General features: G+C 35.9%; 1 protein-coding gene across 1 annotated transcript in view; it reads left to right on the top strand.

Moving 5' to 3' along the window:
• Nucleotides 1–20738, top strand: part of LOC131591747 (regulator of nonsense transcripts 2) — a 52627-nt gene that overhangs the window by 26959 nt on the left and 4930 nt on the right. Inside the window, exons 12-21 of the mRNA XM_058862768.1 lie at nt 2459–2644; nt 3188–3391; nt 3994–4269; nt 5654–5837; nt 7933–8072; nt 9116–9220; nt 10156–10254; nt 10901–11068; nt 15420–15561; nt 19172–19292. Of these exons, the coding sequence (XP_058718751.1) occupies nt 2459–2644; nt 3188–3391; nt 3994–4269; nt 5654–5837; nt 7933–8072; nt 9116–9220; nt 10156–10254; nt 10901–11068; nt 15420–15561; nt 19172–19292 (1625 nt within the window). The remainder of the gene's footprint in view (nt 1–2458; nt 2645–3187; nt 3392–3993; nt 4270–5653; nt 5838–7932; nt 8073–9115; nt 9221–10155; nt 10255–10900; nt 11069–15419; nt 15562–19171; nt 19293–20738) is intronic.

Below are 20738 nucleotides of genomic sequence, written 5' to 3'. Positions count from 1 at the left end.
GCTTAGGTTTTGATTAGTAACTTCTTCCTTTTTTTTTTATTTTTTTTTCCCTAGTGTTCATCACCAGATTTTCTTTTGAAATGCTTCTGCAGTATATGCTATGTGCAGAAAGATTTTGCTATTCACCAAGAACCCAAACAGTTTTAATATTTTAACAAGGCTACTTTAATGTTGTTTGTGGTTTGTTTTTATTGAAGGAAAAACAGAAACCTCATCTTCAAATGTAATGCTTTACCTGTTCATTTCTTCATTTTAGCCTAGTAGAACGGGGATCCAAATTAGCTGATGAGCTTAAAGCACTTTGGACTGCAGGTCTTACTTTTTTTCTTCTGAATTGCCTCAAGGTTTTTGTTACTACAAACAGTGTGGTGTTATGATTTCTCATTCCAGTCTGACTGTCTGATGCCTTAGCTGAAAAGGGACTGAAAAGGTTTCTTGAAATGCTAAAGATTTTTAATAAGTAGAGATTAAGACTAATACAATCTACTTAAGTTAGAACACACACTCAGGACTGCTCAAAACCAAATAAATTACAGTGATGTTGAGCCTTCAGATAGTTTTTATTGTTTTTTCTGGGAAGAACCATTTTAATTATAAACTATTATTTACAGTATAATGTACAACTTTTTATAACAGGAAAATACACAAATTACGTAGATTTAGGGATTTTTAAATGTCATTTGCAAGCCCTTCTGCCATTTTCTCTGTTCTGCTTCACTTTGACCCACTTCATTTTACAGTTTATAGTGTAGCGTGATAAATGCCTTTAAGGCAGCAAAGGTGTATTTTGATCTATCTAGAAAAGGTGAAAAATTTTCACAGGTAGCATTAAGATATATGACATGGTAAAGTTTGGGAATTTTCTACTCTAAGTATTTTTTCCCCACAGAAAACAATTTATGTACTCAGTTGTTAAGTGCTGTGCATCTGTTAGGTGACTGTAGGAAAATGTGCTGCTACTGACAGAAATTTCCCATTTGGAAAGGGAGAGTCTCACAGGGAATCAAAGGAAAGACCATTTGTGTTGTGGAAAAGGTTAAGAATGAAATGCCTTAGGGTTGATGTCAGATGGAGACCTTCCTGGTGATAGATGACTAAAATCCAGGAGGAAACTTACATTATTAGTTGGGTTACTATGTTACACAAAGCTACTCTTCCTCATTGAATTAGCAGCTGAAACTCAGGGTTAAGGAGCTGTTTGAGTACATTGGTATTTCAGTTGAACTGAAATGTCTGCCATGTAAAAGAAATTTTAAATTATTCAGGTTAAGTGGAAAGGCCACCAGCATGAAAAATAGTGCTTTCTCACCAATAATCAAGGGAGGTTTAAACTCTTGGTTGCTTTACTGGCCTGCATGAATGGTTATACTGACATTTGTGTGTAGGGATGAAACAGTACATACATATTAATTTTGTTTGTCTGTTTGAAGTTGTAAATTACTTTGTAGCCAACTTCTAGCAGAAAATAAAGTTTACAGAGATCCAGTTTCCTGGTGAACCACCACAGAGTGATTTAGAATATATAGGATCACTTACAGAATTATACCTATATACGTATAATTACACAGATGCATACTGAAAAGCATTTAATAATGGAATTAAGCTCATCCTCAACTGTAAAAAAAAGCAACTTAGAAATGCTATTTTTATTCTTGTACAGAATTTTTTAGATAAAAGAAATTTTTAAACCCCACAAAATAAACCTTAACTTACATATCTAAGTTGAAGTATGGAGAAAAGATTGTATTAAGTGAGGAAAATCGGGACAATCCTGAAAATTAAGCACAGTAATTAGTGCTCTTACTTGTTTGATTTTTCCTGAAGCATTACTTTATGGTAGATATGTTTTTTCTTGCAGTTTTCTTTTCTGCTTGGGTAAACAGCAGTAATGGAGCATGGAATAAGGAAAATTCTGTTGTCTAAACCTTTGGAAATTCATATGAAACCATCAAAAACTCTCTGGAGTTACATGCAGATGTAAAAAGTAGATTGCTAGTCTTATAATTCACTGTGTTTGTGCCAAGACACAATTATTTCAGTTACTTTAATTAAATAAATGCTAGTTAAATAATGTTTAAACAGAGTTCCTAGTAAACCATTATCTTATCAATTATATATAATATAAATAATATATAAATATAATAACATAAACCATTGTAAACCATTTATCTGAACAGTAGCATTAAGATTTTGAGTTAAATCTTAAAAACTTTTCTGAAACCTTTTTTACCACAGGTGAATCATTATAATAATAGGGATCATAAAGAAAAATGACCATGGAAAGAGCAACACAGAACCATATATATGTACTTTGTCTTTTTTTCTCTCTACCCAAGTTTTTAACTTAATTTTCTGCAACCTTTCATATTTACCATATCCCAAATGTAGCTCTAAAAGCCTTTGGCTTGAAAATGTGGTATGTCAGCATCTCTGACTGGTCATTTGCATTTGCTTCCAGGAACAAATGATGAGGAAAAAACAAGCAATGCATCTTGATGCACGCTATGTTACAATGGTAGAAAATGCCTATTACTACTGTAATCCCCCTCCAGCTGAAAAAACTGTGAAGAAAAAACGTCCTCCTTTGCAAGAATATATCCGTAAGCTTCTTTACAAGGATCTCTCCAAGGTCACCACAGAAAAGGTAAATAATTTGAAAATCTTTAATACACTTTTTACTGAAACTGGTGTAGTGGTAGCTTTGGAAAAGGTTTGGGGAGATCTATGGTTTTTTCAGTTGCAAGGAAGAGGGATCATTTTTGTATACATTAATAAAGTGGTTTAATTTCTTTTATTGGAATACATAGAAGCCCCAGTTGTGGACCTGTGTTCTCAACAGTATCAAATGGTGAACAAAGGGAGAGTGGGATGAGAATAATTGTGTTCTGTACATTGTGTTGGGAGAGTTAGGGACAAAAGGCTTCAGTTAAATACAGACTCTTAAGAGCAAGTAAATTGTGGAACAGCCTTGGACAGCTTGATCAGTAGCTTAAGGACAGCAGTTGGGTTATGTACATAAAGTCTGCCATAGCCACTGCAGGTCTGGAGGATGCCTGGAGGGGGAGAAAGAGGTTGTTTGCAGGTGCTTACAGGGATTTCATCCCAACCAGAAGAGAAGGGGGATGACAGGGAGCATCTTGATATTTTACCTGCTAAAATGTGAAGCTTGTCTTAAAATTTGGTTTAGGTCCTGAGACAGATGCGCAAGCTGCCTTGGCAGGATGCAGAAGTTAAGGACTATGTTATATGCTGTATGATCAACATCTGGAATGTGAAATATAATAGTATTCACTGTGTAGCCAACCTCTTAGCAGGGTTGGTCCTTTACCAGGAAGATGTTGGAATTCATGTTGTGGATGGAGTGCTAGAGGATATTCGACTAGGAATGGAGGTAAGCAATCAGTATTCTTGCTAAGCTATACTCAATCTACTTACGTTGAAAGGAAAACTAAAACAGTTGTGCTTAAAGGAAGGAATCCTTGGATTCTCTTTTTTTAGTCTGATGACTTTTCTACCTCACTTATTTGCTTTGTATAGGTTTATTTAAATTAATAGAATAATTGTACAAAAAAAATACCCAAACAAAACCAAACTGACAACATTTCTTAAGACAATCGTTTTGCCTCCCTTATCTTAGTAAGGCCACAGAATTTCTTTGACAGTGTAGACAGATTTACACAACTTCAAGTAACTTTGGAGATCAGTCCATATTTTACAAGCTGTTATAATTACAAGAATTCTCTGGGTGATGAAAAGTCATCATAGATTTAAGATAGAGTGTATGCTAAATGTATTGGAACTTAAATACTAGCTGACCAGCTTTCATATTTAATGTTTACTTTCATGTAATGTGTGTAGCCGTAAATAATCATCTTTTATTATAAGAAATTCTGTCAACTTTTTAATGCAATTTTTCCTTTGTAAAAGGTTGGTTGAGTTGGTTGGTCTGTTTCTGCATGATACAGTGAATTTTCTTGTTCTTTTTTGATAAAGGTTAATCAACCAAAGTTCAACCAACGGCGGATCAGCAGTGCCAAGTTTTTGGGGGAGCTTTACAACTATCGAATGGTAGAGTCAGCTGTAATATTTAGAACTCTGTATTCCTTCACCTCATTTGGTGTGAACCCTGATGGCAGTCCTAGTCCACTGGACCCTCCAGAACATCTGTTCAGAATCAGACTCGTCTGTACTATCCTCGATACCTGTGGGCAGTATTTTGACAGAGGATCCAGCAAGCGAAAACTTGATTGCTTCCTTGTATATTTTCAGGTATTCTAATTTTTACATAGCTCTGTAAAGTTCTTTAACAAGCTAATGTAAGTCGGTCTGGTACATATTTATCTCCTTGTTCTCTGGCACTGTAATTTGTAGAATCTTGTCTGTCTGGTAGCAGTTTTCGTTTCAAGTGATATGTTATGTTGAGTTATGCCAAAATGATTTGAGGCGCTTGGTGCTCATGTTGGGGTTTGCTGAACTTGAAGAAGAGAAGATTTAGACTGCTGTCTTCAGCTAATGATTTTTGTAGAGAAAGAGGAGTCAGATACTTCTAAGGCATGCACAGTGGAAGGATGAGAGGTAATGGGCATAAGCTGCAGCAAAGGACGTTCTGACTCAATAAATGTAATGAAGGTGGGGAAGAGGTTTCATAATGAGTGTTTAAACACTGAAATGAGGAATTTCAGACTATGGAATTCATGCTAAAACTTACTGCATTTAATTTATTTTTTTTTTCTTTTCTCTATAATTTATACTAAAACAAGGGTATTAAAAAATTAAAATTAAGGTGATAACTTATTTCAGACCTTTGAGATACAAATCACTCATCTGCATGCAAGGTGTAAAATAATGTTTTGAAGAATAGAACTTCAGAATGGTTTGGGTTGGAAGGGACCTCAAGGATCACCTTGTTCAAACCCCCTGCCATGGGCAGGGACACCTCCCACTAGACCAGGCTGCTCACAGTATTATATGGTCTGATTTTTCAATTCAAAAATAAATGTTTCAGAGAAGACATTATTGTATTTTTGTTACACCTAATAATTTCAGTAAGCCTTCCTCTTAAGCTTGTCATCTTTTAAGTGAGATTCAGTTTCAGTTTCAGGTGCAGTGTTTGCAGCACCTTAGGTCTCAAGTTCTACTGTTAGATTCAGTTAAAATTGGCATTTATTTTTTACAATGCCACTGTAAGAGGTATATGTGAATTTGTTGTAAAGCAAACTGGATAAGGCATTTGAAGCTGGCTGCAGTCTAAAGATTTTTTTTTTATGATGTTTCCCCCCATTCCCATAATATGCCTCTGGAGAAATTAATTTTCTTGAAAATATTTGGGGGAAGGAATTGAAAGCTGGCTGGTTGTTAAATGGTCATCTCTTGTAGAAGTTGTTTACTCTGAGAAGGCACTTTCTTGTCAGGGCTTTTTTGTTCTGTTTTCATACTTTTAACAGTAGTTATGATTCTTAATGTTTGTGATGTCCAGTATTATCAAACAAGTTTTAGTGATATCAAAATATCTAATAGTTGTATGAAGTAGGAGAGTAGTGACATGAAAGCTTTTGTATTTTTTACTGTACAAATATGGCATTAAAACTTCATAACTTTAATGGTTTCTATACATCACTGTGCATATAATTGATTTTAATATTTGGTATTCTAGCGCTATGTGTGGTGGAAAAAAAGTCTGGATGTTTGGACAAAGGACCACCCTTTTCCTATAGACATAGACTATATGATCAGTGATACACTGGAACTGCTGAGACCAAAGATAAAGCTCTGCAATTCTCTGGAAGAAGCTGTCAGACAGGTGCAAGACTTGGAACGAGAATTCTTAATAAAATTGGGTAAGAAAATGTGCAAGGGAAGTTAGGTATTTTTGACAATTCCTGTAGTTCTTAAAATTGTCTCTTTATGATGGTAATAGGTAAATGCTGTTATTGTTACGATCATTTATTCTCATGATAGAAATATTTTTGTAACTTTTTTGCATGTTTTTTTCTAATCATCATAGATACCATACAGAATCTCCATAACTCTAAAGTAAATAGATGTTGTAAAAATATTCGATATGAATACTCTTAATATAATAGTATTTGGGGAGCAGAAGTGTATGTGTGTGTGTATTACTTTTATGGAATTACTTTATGGAATCATATGGTGCAAGTGATGAGGAAAAAAATCCTTAATTTAATCAGAAAAATGTAGGAATCACACTAATTTCAGGAGAAAACAGTTGGGCTGGCAGCGCAGGTCAGTTGAAAATATACTGATATCATCATATTAACCTTTAAATCTCTTGTACATATCCATTCTTAGAAAATGTTGGATACTACTGTGCTCATTACTTCTTAAATGAAGTTGTTTTCTAATATTCCATTTTTATTTGAAAACAAGCATGTTCATTAAAAGTTTTTGTATTTAATTTTACACTTTTTAAGTGTTAATTAGGGCACTTCACCTACTTGAACACATTCAATTTTTAAGAATAATTCTTTAATTCAGTGGGATGAATATGTCTAATAGCCACATAAAAGGTTGAAACTTCTGTTTTAGGAGGAACTTTTTTTAAAATATGCTGTTTATTTCATTTACATGCCTTGAAATTCCCTACATAGTAACTGAAAAGCAGATTAGAATTCCCGTATGGTGTGATCTAAACTCACGGTTTTCATGCTGTCAAAATGTCAACCAAGAAGAAATATACAATGTGTTATATAAACTGTATAAACTTTCTTTTGAAAGGTACTCAGCACTTCCTTCTACAAATAAAAGGGGCTTCACAAAACTTTACAGTAATGGCTGATGCTAAGTGCAGTTGGTCTAATGTCAAAAGAGGAATGACAACCTGAATAGTGACTGTTGACTCCTCAGTAAATTCCTAGAAAAACTAGTGGCCTAGAAGTCTGACATCAGCAATCCTCTGAAGGATGAAGTGCCTCCATAAATTAAGAAAAGAAAAAAGAAAGAATGTATGAGAACAATAGTGTGTGAGGGAATTTCGAGGGTTTTGCATTGGATGACTTATATATTGCAGTGGTCATTCTCTAAAAACAGATTAATTTTTTTACTGAATCAGAACCATGCTCAAGTCTTAAAAACATTCTGATTAAAATATATGTCTAAGACTAAACTGGACACTGTAACACTGGAAAACGCTAGAACTAACTTTTCACTTCTGTGGAAATGGTACAGATAATGGTATTAGATTGAAGGATGCCTTACTGAAGGAAAGGAGGTATTTATGTCTGATATTTTACACACAGAGTAAACTAAAACATCTTGAAGGACAGAAGGCAAGCAGGTCAGCAAGAGAAACTGCGAGATGAACTAAACACACAGTGTAAGAATTGTCAGACCTGTCTGCAAGGAGAATGAGCACACCAGCTAGTACTTTAGGAAGAGACTTCGCTTTCCCAGAGATTTCATACAGGCGCCTACATCCTCATAGGTTCAAGTACAGCCTCAGAGCATTAGGAGAGAGTTGTAAAGGTTTATTACAGGCTGAGAAAATTGTTGTTTCAAAACTGTTAATTGACAGTAGAGGGAAGTACTGCTGCAAAGACTGCAGGGCTTCATGTCTCTGGATTCTGCTGGTTTTGTGCGGTCTCTGTAGTTTGGTGCTCAGATTTTGTAGCGTGTTTCAATAGGGTCCACATTTAGTTTGAGGATGGTTTGAGGCGGTTTGAACAGCTTCTTCTGTTCTCTGGGTGATTTTAAGCATTCTCTCTAATGTTTTCCTCCTTTTCTGGCAGGACATTATTACTCATTGTGTCTAAGTTAACTATATAGGAAATGTTTCATTCAGAAGTCAAATACTATGACCAATGGCAAGTTTTAGTGCTCAGTAACAATGGACTTTTGAAGTGACCTTCCACATATAACTTGAGTGGTTATATGTGTTCTAATGTTCTAAATCTTTCTCTTTTTTCTAAATTTCAGGAATTGTGAATGACAAAGATTCCAAGGATTCCATTACGGAAGGAGAGAATCTGGAGGAGGATGAAGAGGAGGAGGAAGGTGGAGCAGAGACAGAGGAACAATCTGGAAATGAAAGTGAAGTAAATGAGCCAGAAGAAGAGGTAAACTTAATAATTTATCTTGCCCCATGTAAAAGTAGTGATTTTGATTGTTTATTATTTCCTGAAGCCCTTCTAAATCAGAGTTAGCAGGTGAAATTTGGGTGTGCACAGCCCAGTCAGTACTGTGAGGATATTCCCATCCTAGTTCCATGTATGTGGAAAACTGAGTGTCTGAGGCTTATTCTTTATTTTGGCAGAAACTTGAACCTGACAGCTTTGCTCAGGGTATGTGCTACTTCTCAACAAGAAAATACCTTCAGCTTTTGGCATGAAAAAACCTCACTTTTAGATGACTTTCTTTATCTGTTGTAGAAACATTTGTATTGACTAAATGTCAGAGTAGTCATTAGGAAAAATAACAGGTGTTCGGGGTATGCTTATGCAATATGAATAAATAAAAGATTTATGGAGCATAAAATCCTTCCTTGTTTACTGTGCTAATAATATTTTCAATCAAAAATAGTGGAGCCAATAAAAAAACCCACAAGTACGTAGAAATTCTGACTTGTCACTATGACACAGCAAAGTTGACACGATAATGGTATTGTTACAAGAAAATGAGTTCATCAAGGAAACAGAGAACAGTTTTTCTCCATCTGCTTGGGCCGGTTGATTTACTAATAAGCTTTCTTTCAATAGATGTCTCTCAGCATTTCAGGTTCTGAAGTTTGGCTGGTTTTGTATTTTCACCCATAAATTGGTGTCAACAGAATCAGAAACAGTACCAGGGTAGGGAAGGTACCTTGGGAGATTTTTGTATCTCCTTTCTCTGAACTTAATGAGTTCTTGCCAGTCCATTCCTTCAGCTTGAGTTGTTCCCTCTGAATGGCAGAGTGTATCAGACACTACTCCCAGTTTTCTTCTGTACATTTGTGAAATTAGTAATAAAGCTGAGTGAGTTCAGACTGAAACATTAAATAAAAACCAAACCAAGCAAATTTACAAAGACTCAACTAAGCAGCATGAGAGTTTAGGAAAATGTTTGAGGACCCAGCTGTCCTTCTTGTTTTAAAATAGTCAGCAGTTAAAATTGAATATTTCAGGAGGGCTCTGACAACGAGGAAGAAGAGGGTGAAGAAGAAGAGGAGGAAAACACCGATTATCTTACAGACTCCAATAAGGAAAATGAAACCGATGAGGAGAATACAGTATGTATTGAGCTGGAGATAAGTGAATTGAATTTGCATCTTTGGTTTTCTTTACTCTGTTTTTTGTCAGTGCTGCTCATAACATATCTGGGAAAATACAGCAAGGACGCTTCCTGTTACTCTTTCAAATACCTTTTATAGCTTATTTTCATATTTGCAAACTTTGGTTATTACCTTTTGAAAAGTTTTATGCTGTCAAATTTACTGCAACATGTTTTCACATGACTCTGAGCTTTCACAGGTAGCTAGACTGGAAAATACTGTGTAAATGATGGTTTTGCAATGCCAACAATAGTAGCAATCTGATAGGATATAACAACGTAAACCAATTACACTCCACTAGATCTCAAGACAGAAAAGGAGACAAGTCAAGAGTTGTGAAATTCCTACAATACAAATTTGGGATTGACAGAGTGTAACATTTGCAGCTAAAGAACCCATCTGGTTGAGCCTGAATTGCAGTTACATAGTAAGGAAATAATGGACATTATTGAACAATGTGTTGGGGTGCTGGCTTCTGACATTTTTGCTGTCACGTTGTGCTTTCCAAATAATGGAAGAGTAGCCTTTGTCTTGAAAATGCCACCTAATTTTATGGCCATAATGGAAAATTGAGTTAAAATAGGTGTGTTAATGATAGAGATTTTCTTTTATTGTTGCCATATCTTGAATGTGTCTATGCACCTGCACACACACACACACATGCATGAGTCTGTCAGAATGTTATGAATGGCCATAAATCAGGAAATAAATCATAAATCAGCCTTTCAAGAAAATAATCAAGGCTGGAAACTTCTTTCTTGAACAATTTGGTTCTATGAACCTTTTGATTGTGTATGATAAAGAAACAATAAGGATATTTTCCACTTATTTCTAGACTGAATATTCATGTTTCTGAAACTAATGTAATGGACAATGTTTTTCCATTGCAATAGGAGGTAATGATTAAAGGAGGAGGACTGAAGCATGTTCCTTGTGCAGAGGATGAGGACTTCATTCAGGCCTTGGATAAAATGATGCTGGAAAATCTTCAGGTATAAATAATTTCTTAATTTAATGTACAGCTAACTGTAGTTGATTTTTTTCTTAAAGTAAATAAGTGATTAATGCTTAGGTTGCTGTACTAAAGGAGCGAAGATTTTTTTTTCTTTGTTTTGGCCTCTTCTCTGCAGTTGACTTGTTTGGCTTTTAGTTTGCCCAGTGAATACATGACATACTGACATATATTTTACAGAATGAATAATGAATGCAGCAGATACTGTGCAACACTTCTGACTTTATATTAGATTTTAGTAGGCTTAAAATGCGGATACATTTAAATTTACATAAGCTTTTAGTACTTTGTTTTCTTAGTCATATCTGGTAAATATTTCAGTTTTGAGTATAGCAAGCCCTGTATAATAAATATATTAATAAGATTTACAAAAAAATCTTGAATTAAGAATGTACATTCTGAAGAGTGTCTCATCACACAGATTTCTTTCCCAAAGAGATTGCCTTGTAACTGTCTTCTTTACAAGCAAGGAAAAAAAAAGGAAAATATAATAACCCTAATAAATATATTTATATACTACTTCATTTTCCTAGAAGGTTAAACCTTTTCTCAGTTGTGAAAATCAATGTTGCCAGCCTGACTGTGTCAGCATTTGATCATTTAAAGAAATCACTCTTTTTTCATAGCAACGGAGTGGTGAATCTGTTAAAGTGCATCAGTTGGATGTTGCTATTCCTCTGCATCTCAAAAGTCAGCTGAAGAAGGGCCCCCCACTTGGAAGTGGGGAAGGAGAGTCAGAGTCTGGGGACACGATGCCATTTGTCATGTTAACACGAAAAGGCAACAAACAGCAGGTAAGGTATAGATACTGTTGAAATAAATAAAGGCTTTCTTCAAAAAAAGTAACACAAAATTTTTTTATTTCTTCCATTTCTCAAAATCAGATGCAGTCAACTTCATATTGACACATGGAAAATACCATATATAATTTCTCTGAATTCTTGGTTGTTAATAGAAATTATATAGAAAAATTCTATGGTCAGATTATACTGTTCCTATTTACATTTGGGGATTCTACCAGTGGGTCAGTGGTCTTGCATGTATTTTAGATATTGTTGTGGAAGATGAAGAGATGTGGTTGGTGGGTTGCCACTGAACATTGAAAAGAGGAGAAACAAAAAGGAATATTCCAGAATCTTTAAGATTCTACAGCTTTTCCTGAAAGCACTTTCAACTTCAAATGAAGATACATGGTCATTGCTAAATTCCATTTCCTAAGTGACTGCCACTTGGCTGAATCTATTCAATTGCAAAAAGAAAAAAAGTCATTATCCCTGAAGACACAGTTAGGGGACTATTTCAGAATGCATGGAGTGAATGAATCTCTTGGAGAAACTTTTATGGAATCAGGTTGATAAAACAAACTAACTCCTTACTTCATACAGCTAAGCTGTATGTTAGTCTTGGCTCTTTTCTCCAGTGTATGTTTGAATTTTCCTAGCTCAGTAAATGCACACTACACAAATCTCTACCTAACATATTCCACATATATTTCTTGTCATGGTTTAGGGCTTTTAAAGAAACTTTTTCATTTTGGTTGAATAATTCGATGAATTATATGGAAAGCATACCCAAGGTATTGTTTCATGCCATATATCTGAGCCTTTCAAGTGTTTAGATCCATGTCATTACTTGGTTTTTACATTTGTTACCTAAATTGTGACAGTAGTGTAGCTGTTGGGTATAAACCTGAAGGAGGCTCCTTCTCTTCCTTCATATGAAACACATTTCAAAAATCCATGTAGGAAGTGTTTTTTCTGTTTTCCTGGAACTTTAATGTGGTATACAAAGTTCTACAAAAGCTCTGAGTGGGAGATTTTTAACTGTGGTCATTGGTCTGAGAAGGGGTTTAAGAGAGCTCAATTTTTTAAAGAAATGTTTAGTTTTTTCGGGATAACTTACTAGGAGTATCTGTAGTTACAAGGAATTTTGGGATCTTCATATTCCATGTAAAGGGGAAAATATTGCAGAAATGTGACTTAGAAAGAAAGCAGAACTTGTTCAGGAGTTTTCTCTGCTCCTCCCCCAATATTTGGTTTTGGGAGTAGGCTCTTCCTGCCAAAACTCCTCTCAGTGTTTCTAGAAATGGAGAAAACAGTTGCTTTATAGACTACTTCAGCTCTTGAATTAATGAAAGGCTTCTTTGTCCATAGTTCTGTATTCAGAAAAAAAATGTGTTTTAGTACAGAGTTTTAATAGAAAAATAAGCAGGAAAGAAGAGGTGGAGTTGAAAGGAAAATAATTATTCCTTCTTACGGTGCTTTATTTTAAATCTGCATGAGCAAAATGTGCAATGAGTTTTGAAGTGATAGATGCATAGTTCACTGATCAGTTATAGCTGTAAACTTTCAGCTTTTAAAAACAGGCATAAGAAGTTTGCAGCAACCTGGGAGGCTGTAAGTAACTTCATCTGCACAGTCACCAGAGTGATAAATGAGATCAGCCTACTTGCTTGCTCTGCTAGTAATGATTTTCTGTGTTCTTTGTTAGTGGTGCTCCTGAAACAAGAAATGTTAGAAAAATGGATTGTGCTATGCTTCCTTCCCCAGGGTAACACTTGGTAGTGGAGATCCAGTTGCCAAATACTCAGTTACGTGTCAGTATCCACTCAGATTTTACTGCAACATTGACAAGTAGTTGTTTTGGAGTAATACAAGAGCAACTGACTGGTATTTATCAGCTGCATGTATCCAAATTCATGGTTATTGCAGGCTGATAGTGACATGGACACCATATTTTATCCTCAAAACTTAGAAAACTAGTAGCAGTAGAACCTAACATGGTTATTTGAAATTAAGATGATGGCATTGTGATTTATCCACAAGCTATGAGGGATCAAGGGGAAATAATGTTGGCATCATAAGGGATTAGAGCTGAGCTGTATCTAATACCACTTGGTATTTCTGAACCAAGAAGTTTTATGCCAGGTAGGTATGAACTAAAATGAGATGTAGACACTAAAAAGAAAGTCAAGAAATTTGGTTGCTACCTAAGACAAAAGATTTCCTTCCCATTGAAGGATTTTAGCAAGGCTCCATAAAAGAATGATAATATCCATGGAATGGTCAAACCTCCCCCTGAATGTGAAATTTTTTATCTCATTTATATGTTCATGTCTTTATCTCATGGCATTTTTATAAAATCAGCAGTGTAGTCTTCTGAATAATGATTTTTCATCTTCCTTCAGTTTGACATCTTAAAATGCCTCTCTCCTGCCCCCATCTCACAGATTTAATGTTTTTGATACACCTGTTCACTATTTGCAAATCGGAAATGTTTCAGTTGCTCAGTAATCATCATATCCTGTAGTAATTGTCATCAGTGACTTGATCTCAGGTGGAAGCTGATTGCCTTGAGATAGTGACTCAGTGGTGTTTTGTTAATTGCCAGGCTGTTGTTTTTCTGTATCTGTTTCTCTCATTTACACCCTTCTATAGTTCAGTTTTCTTTTTCTGCTTTAAGCATCCTGTCTGAAAACACCAATCCTATTTAGCTGATAAATCCATAGAACAGAGAAAATATAAAAAGCATATTAAAATGGATGAGGAACTTAATGGTGAAGCTGGGGAATGATCTTTATCATTAAATGCTGCACATGGATTAGTTATTTGTGTAGTTTACATAAGGTTTATTTGATGATATCTGGGAACCAGCACAGCCTGCTCAGCAATAAGTAACCAGATCTTACTTTGCTCTTGGAATTTCAACTTTCATTTCTATTCTTCCCTGCACACCTTAATAACCAGCTCATATTTATATTCAATATAATATGCTATTACCTGCACCCCCACCCCCCAAAAGATCTCATCTCAATACATCTTGTAGTTGGTAGGGTTTAGGGATTTACTCTACCCAAGTTTTTCTGTCTTAACTGTTTTGAACACAGTTTACTTTCAAGTGTTTCATCTGAGTCTTCTCACACTCATCATTTTGCTGCTAGTGGGGCATTACTGTCTGAGATACCTTGAGACAGTTTAGTGATTACTGCATTAAATACTAACCACAAGTGGTGAAGATTTTGCTTTTACTCTAAACCTTCTCAGCAGAGGCTTTGATAATATATCTCTCTCTGTAGCTTTTGACATTGTAACAGAAAACAACATTTAGAAATTTTGTTCTGTTTCTTTGGAAATTGATCTCCCATGATGAGTAACAGGGAGCAAGATTCAGAGTAGATAATGGAATATTGAGAGTGATTATCCTTAAATGCATTACCCTTGTTATGGCACAGAAATACTTATTTGTAATGGACAAGGAGTTGAAGGAGGAAATGAGATTTTTCTAAATGTTTACAAACTTTAGCATTAAGGATGTTCTGAGAACTGTTGTTTCAGTTGTGAATAAGATTAAGAATTATTTCTTTTTTCTGAAAGAAACAAAGATTTTGTTCCATTGAAAAACAAAAAACCAGATATGTAGAAGTAACAAATTGGATTTTGTGAGCCTGGGGAACAAGAAATCACCTTCCCTACGTCTTCCTGAAAATACCAGCTGGATTTCCAGAGAGAGGGTATTTCTGTGGGAGTGTCAAGTTTACCTGGTGTGCCTTTTGGCAAGTCAGATAATGGGTGTTTAAATCAGAATGTGGTGGGCACATTTGGGTATGGCGAGGAGGAAAAGATCAAACACCATGGTTGTCTCTAGACTAAGAAGAGGCACTGGGGAGCCAGAATCATTCTTAAAAAGAAAAGTACTGTCCAAGGAATTCCAGGAAATGTCTGAAATGCTTTGAAATGTTTTTCCTCTGTTATCACAAGGGATAGTAGTAGAAATTCTGCTCAGGGGGCTTCATCTCTTTGGAAGGAAGAGACCTGAAGAGGGAGATGCAGCTTTCTGAGCCAGCTTTCTGTGCTTTTATCTCAAGACCAGTTTTGTTCACATGAATACTGTGTGTAATAGGTTTTGGACTCAGCCTTTTTTGTGCATTCTCTGTCTTAAGCGGGTCTTGCATTTTCTTCTGCTGCTTTTTGTGAAATAGAGGTTCAAAACAAACCAGCGACACACTTCAAAGTAGAAACTTCTGTAGAAACTGCCTCATTGAAATAACCTAGAAATAACCATAGCATTTCTGTATTTTGGATTGTTTTGTATTGGTTAGGTTTTTTTTTCTCTGATGGGCACTTAAAAACTTATTTTCATTTGCAGTTTAAGATTCTAAATGTACCGATGTCTTCCCAACTTGCTGCAAACCATTGGAACCAACAGCAAGCGGAACAGGAGGAGAGAATGAGGATGAAAAAGCTCACTTTGGATATCAATGAACGGCAGGAACAAGAGGACTATCAGGGTAAGAAAATCCCCAAGTATATAGTTTTTATTTTTAGGAGAGCCTTTGTGGATCTGCAGAAAGAATTATTTGTGATGATTAGCAGCTGAAGTTCTAAATATTAATTTGCAGTACTTATGGGAAACCTGTGTTTTGGTTTTAGTCATTCATTGTTTCCTCCCTGGTCTTTATACTTGAAGAAGTTTTTGTAGCTGTTCTATGAAAAGGAATTTTCAAGTGGGTCTCAAATTTCAGCATTTCCATTTATTTTGGGAAACGGGAAGAACTGAGATAGTTCTTTTAAAAAAAAGGTAATACAAAATCAATGTGTAATACAATCAATGATGTAAACTTGTTTACTGCAAGACAGTTGAGTTGGATACAAGATGAATTCTGTGCAATTTAAGCTCTGCATTTAAGCTATTAATAGGTGTTTTAGATATTAATAATATTTAGACTCCTTAGTCTAGCTGAGACTTGCAGTTCCTGAGGTAACCTTCAATGGAGAAATGTTCTTTAAAATGTTACCTCAGCTTCATATTGTAAAGGTTCTAGGAGTCCTCAAATCTGGAGCATAAGCATATATTAACAAAATGAGAGTTTTGTACAGATTACATGGTTAATTTGTGTTTTGAAGACACGCAAGTCAGGCATTTTGGTACCTGGACAGATTGAAGCAAACAGTTAATACAGCAGATCATACAGTCCCCAAACAGGTGCACTGGATGTGTTTAGTTGTTGGGTGGTTTGTTTTGAGTTGTGGGTTTTTTTCAGATTTAAATTCCCTTGGCGTACTCAGATAGTAAACAAAGCCATACCAATAAAACTGATGTCTTATGTTACTGTTTCCATTTAACATCTCAAAAGTTTTTGCTCTGCTTTTTTTTTTTTTGTGAAGATGTTGTAGTCTGGTGGTAATCACAGTGTAAGTAGTTAATTAGCAGGAAATCTCATTTAAGGTATTTAGTGAAAGGTCATTGTTCATCAAGAAGTGGGAAAATAAAGTGGTTCTAATTTTAAAGCACCATGGAATCCAGTACTTCTTGCAGAACTTTGATAGTACCAGAACTAAACCTGTAATTGTAAAAAGGAATATCTTCCAAAGTGAGTGTCTGCAGAGCTCTGAAGTGGTAACGCAATATTTTCTTAAACATGGTAATTAGCTCAGAAACTTTCCTGAGACACTGCTCTTATTAAGCCCACTTAGAAAAAGGAAGAGAGACTCTAGAATCAGACATTTAGTGCTTCTCCCAGACTTTGCAGGCTTTTCCTCATTAGGTACTTCTGATATTTCTACTGGTGAAGGCATCTGGGTTTTATACCCTGTTGTATGACTTTTTTGATATCTAAAATGAACCTGTTTAATCTAGGATTTTATTGTGAGCAATTGTACTTTTTATCCAAAAAAACAATCACATTGATTTATTTCTGTTGGACAAAATTAGACAACTGTTATGAATTGGTAACTGGAAATAGGCTTTTTGTTATTTTCTCATAGATGTTTATTTAATTGCTATGTATAAAACAATACAGGAAGGAAGTCAACACAAAAGGAAAGGGGTTTTCCATAATTGACATCCCTTTTTAAAAGAGCTGTTGTTGCATCTTATTAACCTGGGTAATATACAGAGTAAAACCAAACTAAGAAGAACCTTTTAATCAAGCTGAATTAAACAGGCCAACTTGTATTCATCTTTGGAACAATTTTTTATTTAGATTTTGTGCAGTTGATGGTTACTTTTGAAGTGTCATCCTGTCTGTGACAAGTTGGTACCCATTGAATGAAAGTGTTGGGTTTAAATTTCTGTGTCAAGCTTTGAAGTTACTGAGGGAGGAAGAATTCTCGATTTCTGGAAGAATGCCTCAGGGTTGTCCCAACGTTTGCACATCTACTTGTTCTTTTCATCTGCACAGGGTAGCTAACAGATGGAAATTCACCAATGTACTTCAAAGCAGTATCAGATAATGATTTAATGTTTCAGCAAAGCTTATTATATTACAAACATTTTTTAATTTAAAGAACTATTAGGAACTTGTGTGGTTCTCTAGTTTAGACTGGTACATTTCTGTCCAGATTATTTTTTTCTTCACTGAAAAACCAAGGAGGTTTGGTGATGTGCCTTCAGCCTAGAAAACACACTGTGCTCCCCTGCCACCTCTGCCTTCTATCACCTTCTCCAGTTCTGAACTTCCCAGCCCCGTATTTCCTTTCATCTTTTGTGTGGAAAACAGAAGAGGCAGATGCACACATACTTCACACCTGGCTGGCAGGGTACCCTGATCTGGTTTTCCCCCTGAGTCTCCTCATTGCCCCCAGAGCTCTCTCCTGGCACACAGGGTTGTTTTGAAGGCTGATGTTTCATGATGTTTACAAACATTGACTGTCAGTGTGTTCAGTGGCTGCCTTTGCCAGGTGCTGAATTCAGTGTACAGAATGTGAATACAGGGGTCACTGACTCTTGACACAGATACAGTCACAGTTTCCCAGTTTCTCCAAGACTGGGTGGATAACTTTACTGAATGTTTCACCTGCACTTTGTAAATGGTGAGGGAACCTCATTAGAGTCTCCAGTTTGGCCCCACTGAGAGCAGTGTGTGTGCAGCAGGTGATGGGTGTGTGTCTCCAATGAGATTACCAGAGATTAGAGAACCAGACAGAGCAGACTTTCCAACATAATCTGTTTAACAGCTTAGTCCACTTTTCCCCTTCATTTATCCCATCTGTCTGTTTGCTGAGTAAAGTAGATCCCTGCTCAGGTGGACTGTAGGAATACTTTCCATTAGATATATTAACAGATTGGCAGAGGTTACCTCCTATGATGTATCTGTAATTATATTGGCTACTTAATAAGCATTAATTTAGCCTGGTAAAGAAACATTTTTTTACCATTAAAAAATGAAATTAAGTTTTAGAAATTAAATTTTACCAAATGTCGAAATACAATACTATCCTTATAATACTAATACTAGTTTAAATTGCCCAAAAGTTGATTGTCCAGGGCTAAACTGGGTAGTGTGGGCTGCACCCAAATCATTCTCACTGATGATAAAGTGAAAAACAGCATGCATGGGACAGCTGGTGCGATGTAGGTCAGCTGAGTCACCTTCTTCAGGTGCCTGTCTTCCCTAGAAAAGGATCCAATTATGCCAAGCTTAGACTTAAATACCTGACTGGCAATGCCTAATTTTAGGACAGGTTTCTAGCTGAGTCTTTTAATTGGCAGCAGCATTGTCCTGTTGTTACTATTCCAGGGAGGTTTAATGTTGAGGCCACTCATGCTGCTGTCTTTGTTCCTGAGCATTGATGAAGAAAGTGGTGGTTGATGTGTTTAGAAAGAAAAGGTTGAGGGCCTTTTCTTGAGCATCTGTGATGAAAACCGTTGCTGGCAGTTCCTTCTGCAGGAAGATCTGGTGATGCCGTTCCTATTGAGGGGTAGCTTGGGTTTAGCAAAGCTGTGGATGCAATTTGTAACTTTTTGTAATTAACTTTTGTGGAATAACTTGAGTGTTAGCTCTACAGCAAAGTGTAAGTGTAAATGGCGGTGAAATGTGCATATGTAAATTCCTATGTAAAATGATGCATAGAAAATGTATTTAACTTTCTTCTATTTACTTCTGCCTGAAATCCCAGAAATGTTGCAGTCTCTGGCACAGCGTCCAGCTCCAGCAAATACTAATCGTGAGCGGCGGCCTCGTTACCAGCATCCGAAGGGAGCACCTAATGCAGATCTAATCTTTAAAACCGGTGGGAGGTAGGACAATCTTCCCTTAAATGTGGTAATTCTGGTTCTAGGCAAGTAATTATCTTCATAATTGAAACACATAATGATCTCTGTAGTGAGTGCTTGGGCAGTCATTTCCATTCTAAAGCATTTTCTGAAATTGCCAAGCAGTGTTTTGTGGATCTAACACAGTGTCTGTACCTCTGTGACTGTTTGGAAGGCAAAAGATTATTTTTTTCAGTTGTGAAATGGCTGCTAGAATCTGAGCCTCTGTAGGGGAAAAGATGCAAGTCTGTTTTCTCCATGAGAAAGGGAGAGGATTTTTTTTTTTTTAGTATCTGCAGAAATTCTCATTATGGTATTTCTCTGAGGTGAATTTGACAGCTATTCCTCTGTATTTGATGCCCTGAATGGAAAGTAAATATAGTAAAGGTGGGGAAGATGAAGAACTTTCACTTTATGGTGTGCAAGAGTGTACCAAAACCAGCATTAACATGAAAAGAGTCATTCCTGATTGCTTAATAGTTGTTCTGAGGCTTTAGTATGTGTCTTTTCTCACTCAGAATAAGCTGGCAATCAGACCATTAAATTAGCCCTGCAGCACACTTTTGAATAGACAGAGTTTTGGGTGAAATTCAGACTTCCTTTCATGTTTCTCTTTTCTTTGCAAGTTCATTTTGAAGGTAGATTGATAGGAGCAGCAACTGGGAAGGGACACTTTACCTCCTAATGGGTCTGTCTGTAAATTGCAAATAAGTTGATGTAATGTCCTATTTCTGTGTTCCAGTAGCATTTCCAACTTCTTTGTGTGCATATTTATGATAATTTGATAATGTCCTGATGATCACTCACTCCATTGAGACCTCGTACAGACACTGCTTGCACAAAAAAAAATAATTTAAAGATTGCAATTTAAAATAAGTGTTTTTTCAAAATGAACCAGATGTAACTCAGTTAAATGAGCAGTGCTTTCCATTTAGCTTTTTCATATCACTGTGACCTAATGCTGTTTTATGAATACAGTGTTCAGGTACTCTGAATTGCCACAATACTTGCAGGTGTTTCATTTAACAGCTGCAGCCTACTTTTCTTTCAGGCATGAGATACATGCTGCATTTATTCTTTAAATACAGCAGCCAGACCAGTAGATGTGATATCTGTAGATTTTTTTAAAATTATTTTCTTTACAAAACTTTTTATATTCTGACATTGTAGGGAAAATACAATTTAGGACTGCACTGTGAAGTAGGTCAGATGTTATCCAGCAAAAAGTTTGAGTAGTGTTTGCTTATTCAAGTGCCATGCACTTGCAGTTCTGATGTAGTTTTGTTTTATGGAGTTTACTCTTTGTTCCTTTTAATCCATAAGCTCCTTGGAACAGAGACCAGGAAGTTTGTTTGAGCAGATATATTTTATTTGTTGAGAACTGCAGTGCTCTGCCTGGCAGTCATGCATTGGTTGATCCATTTCAGCCTG

This window comes from Poecile atricapillus, chromosome W (assembly GCF_030490865.1).
Source record: "Poecile atricapillus isolate bPoeAtr1 chromosome W, bPoeAtr1.hap1, whole genome shotgun sequence".
NCBI classification, from domain to species: domain Eukaryota; kingdom Metazoa; phylum Chordata; class Aves; order Passeriformes; family Paridae; genus Poecile; species Poecile atricapillus.
Note: the sequence above shows the minus strand (reverse complement) of the source record. Positions and strands in the feature narration are given on the sequence as shown.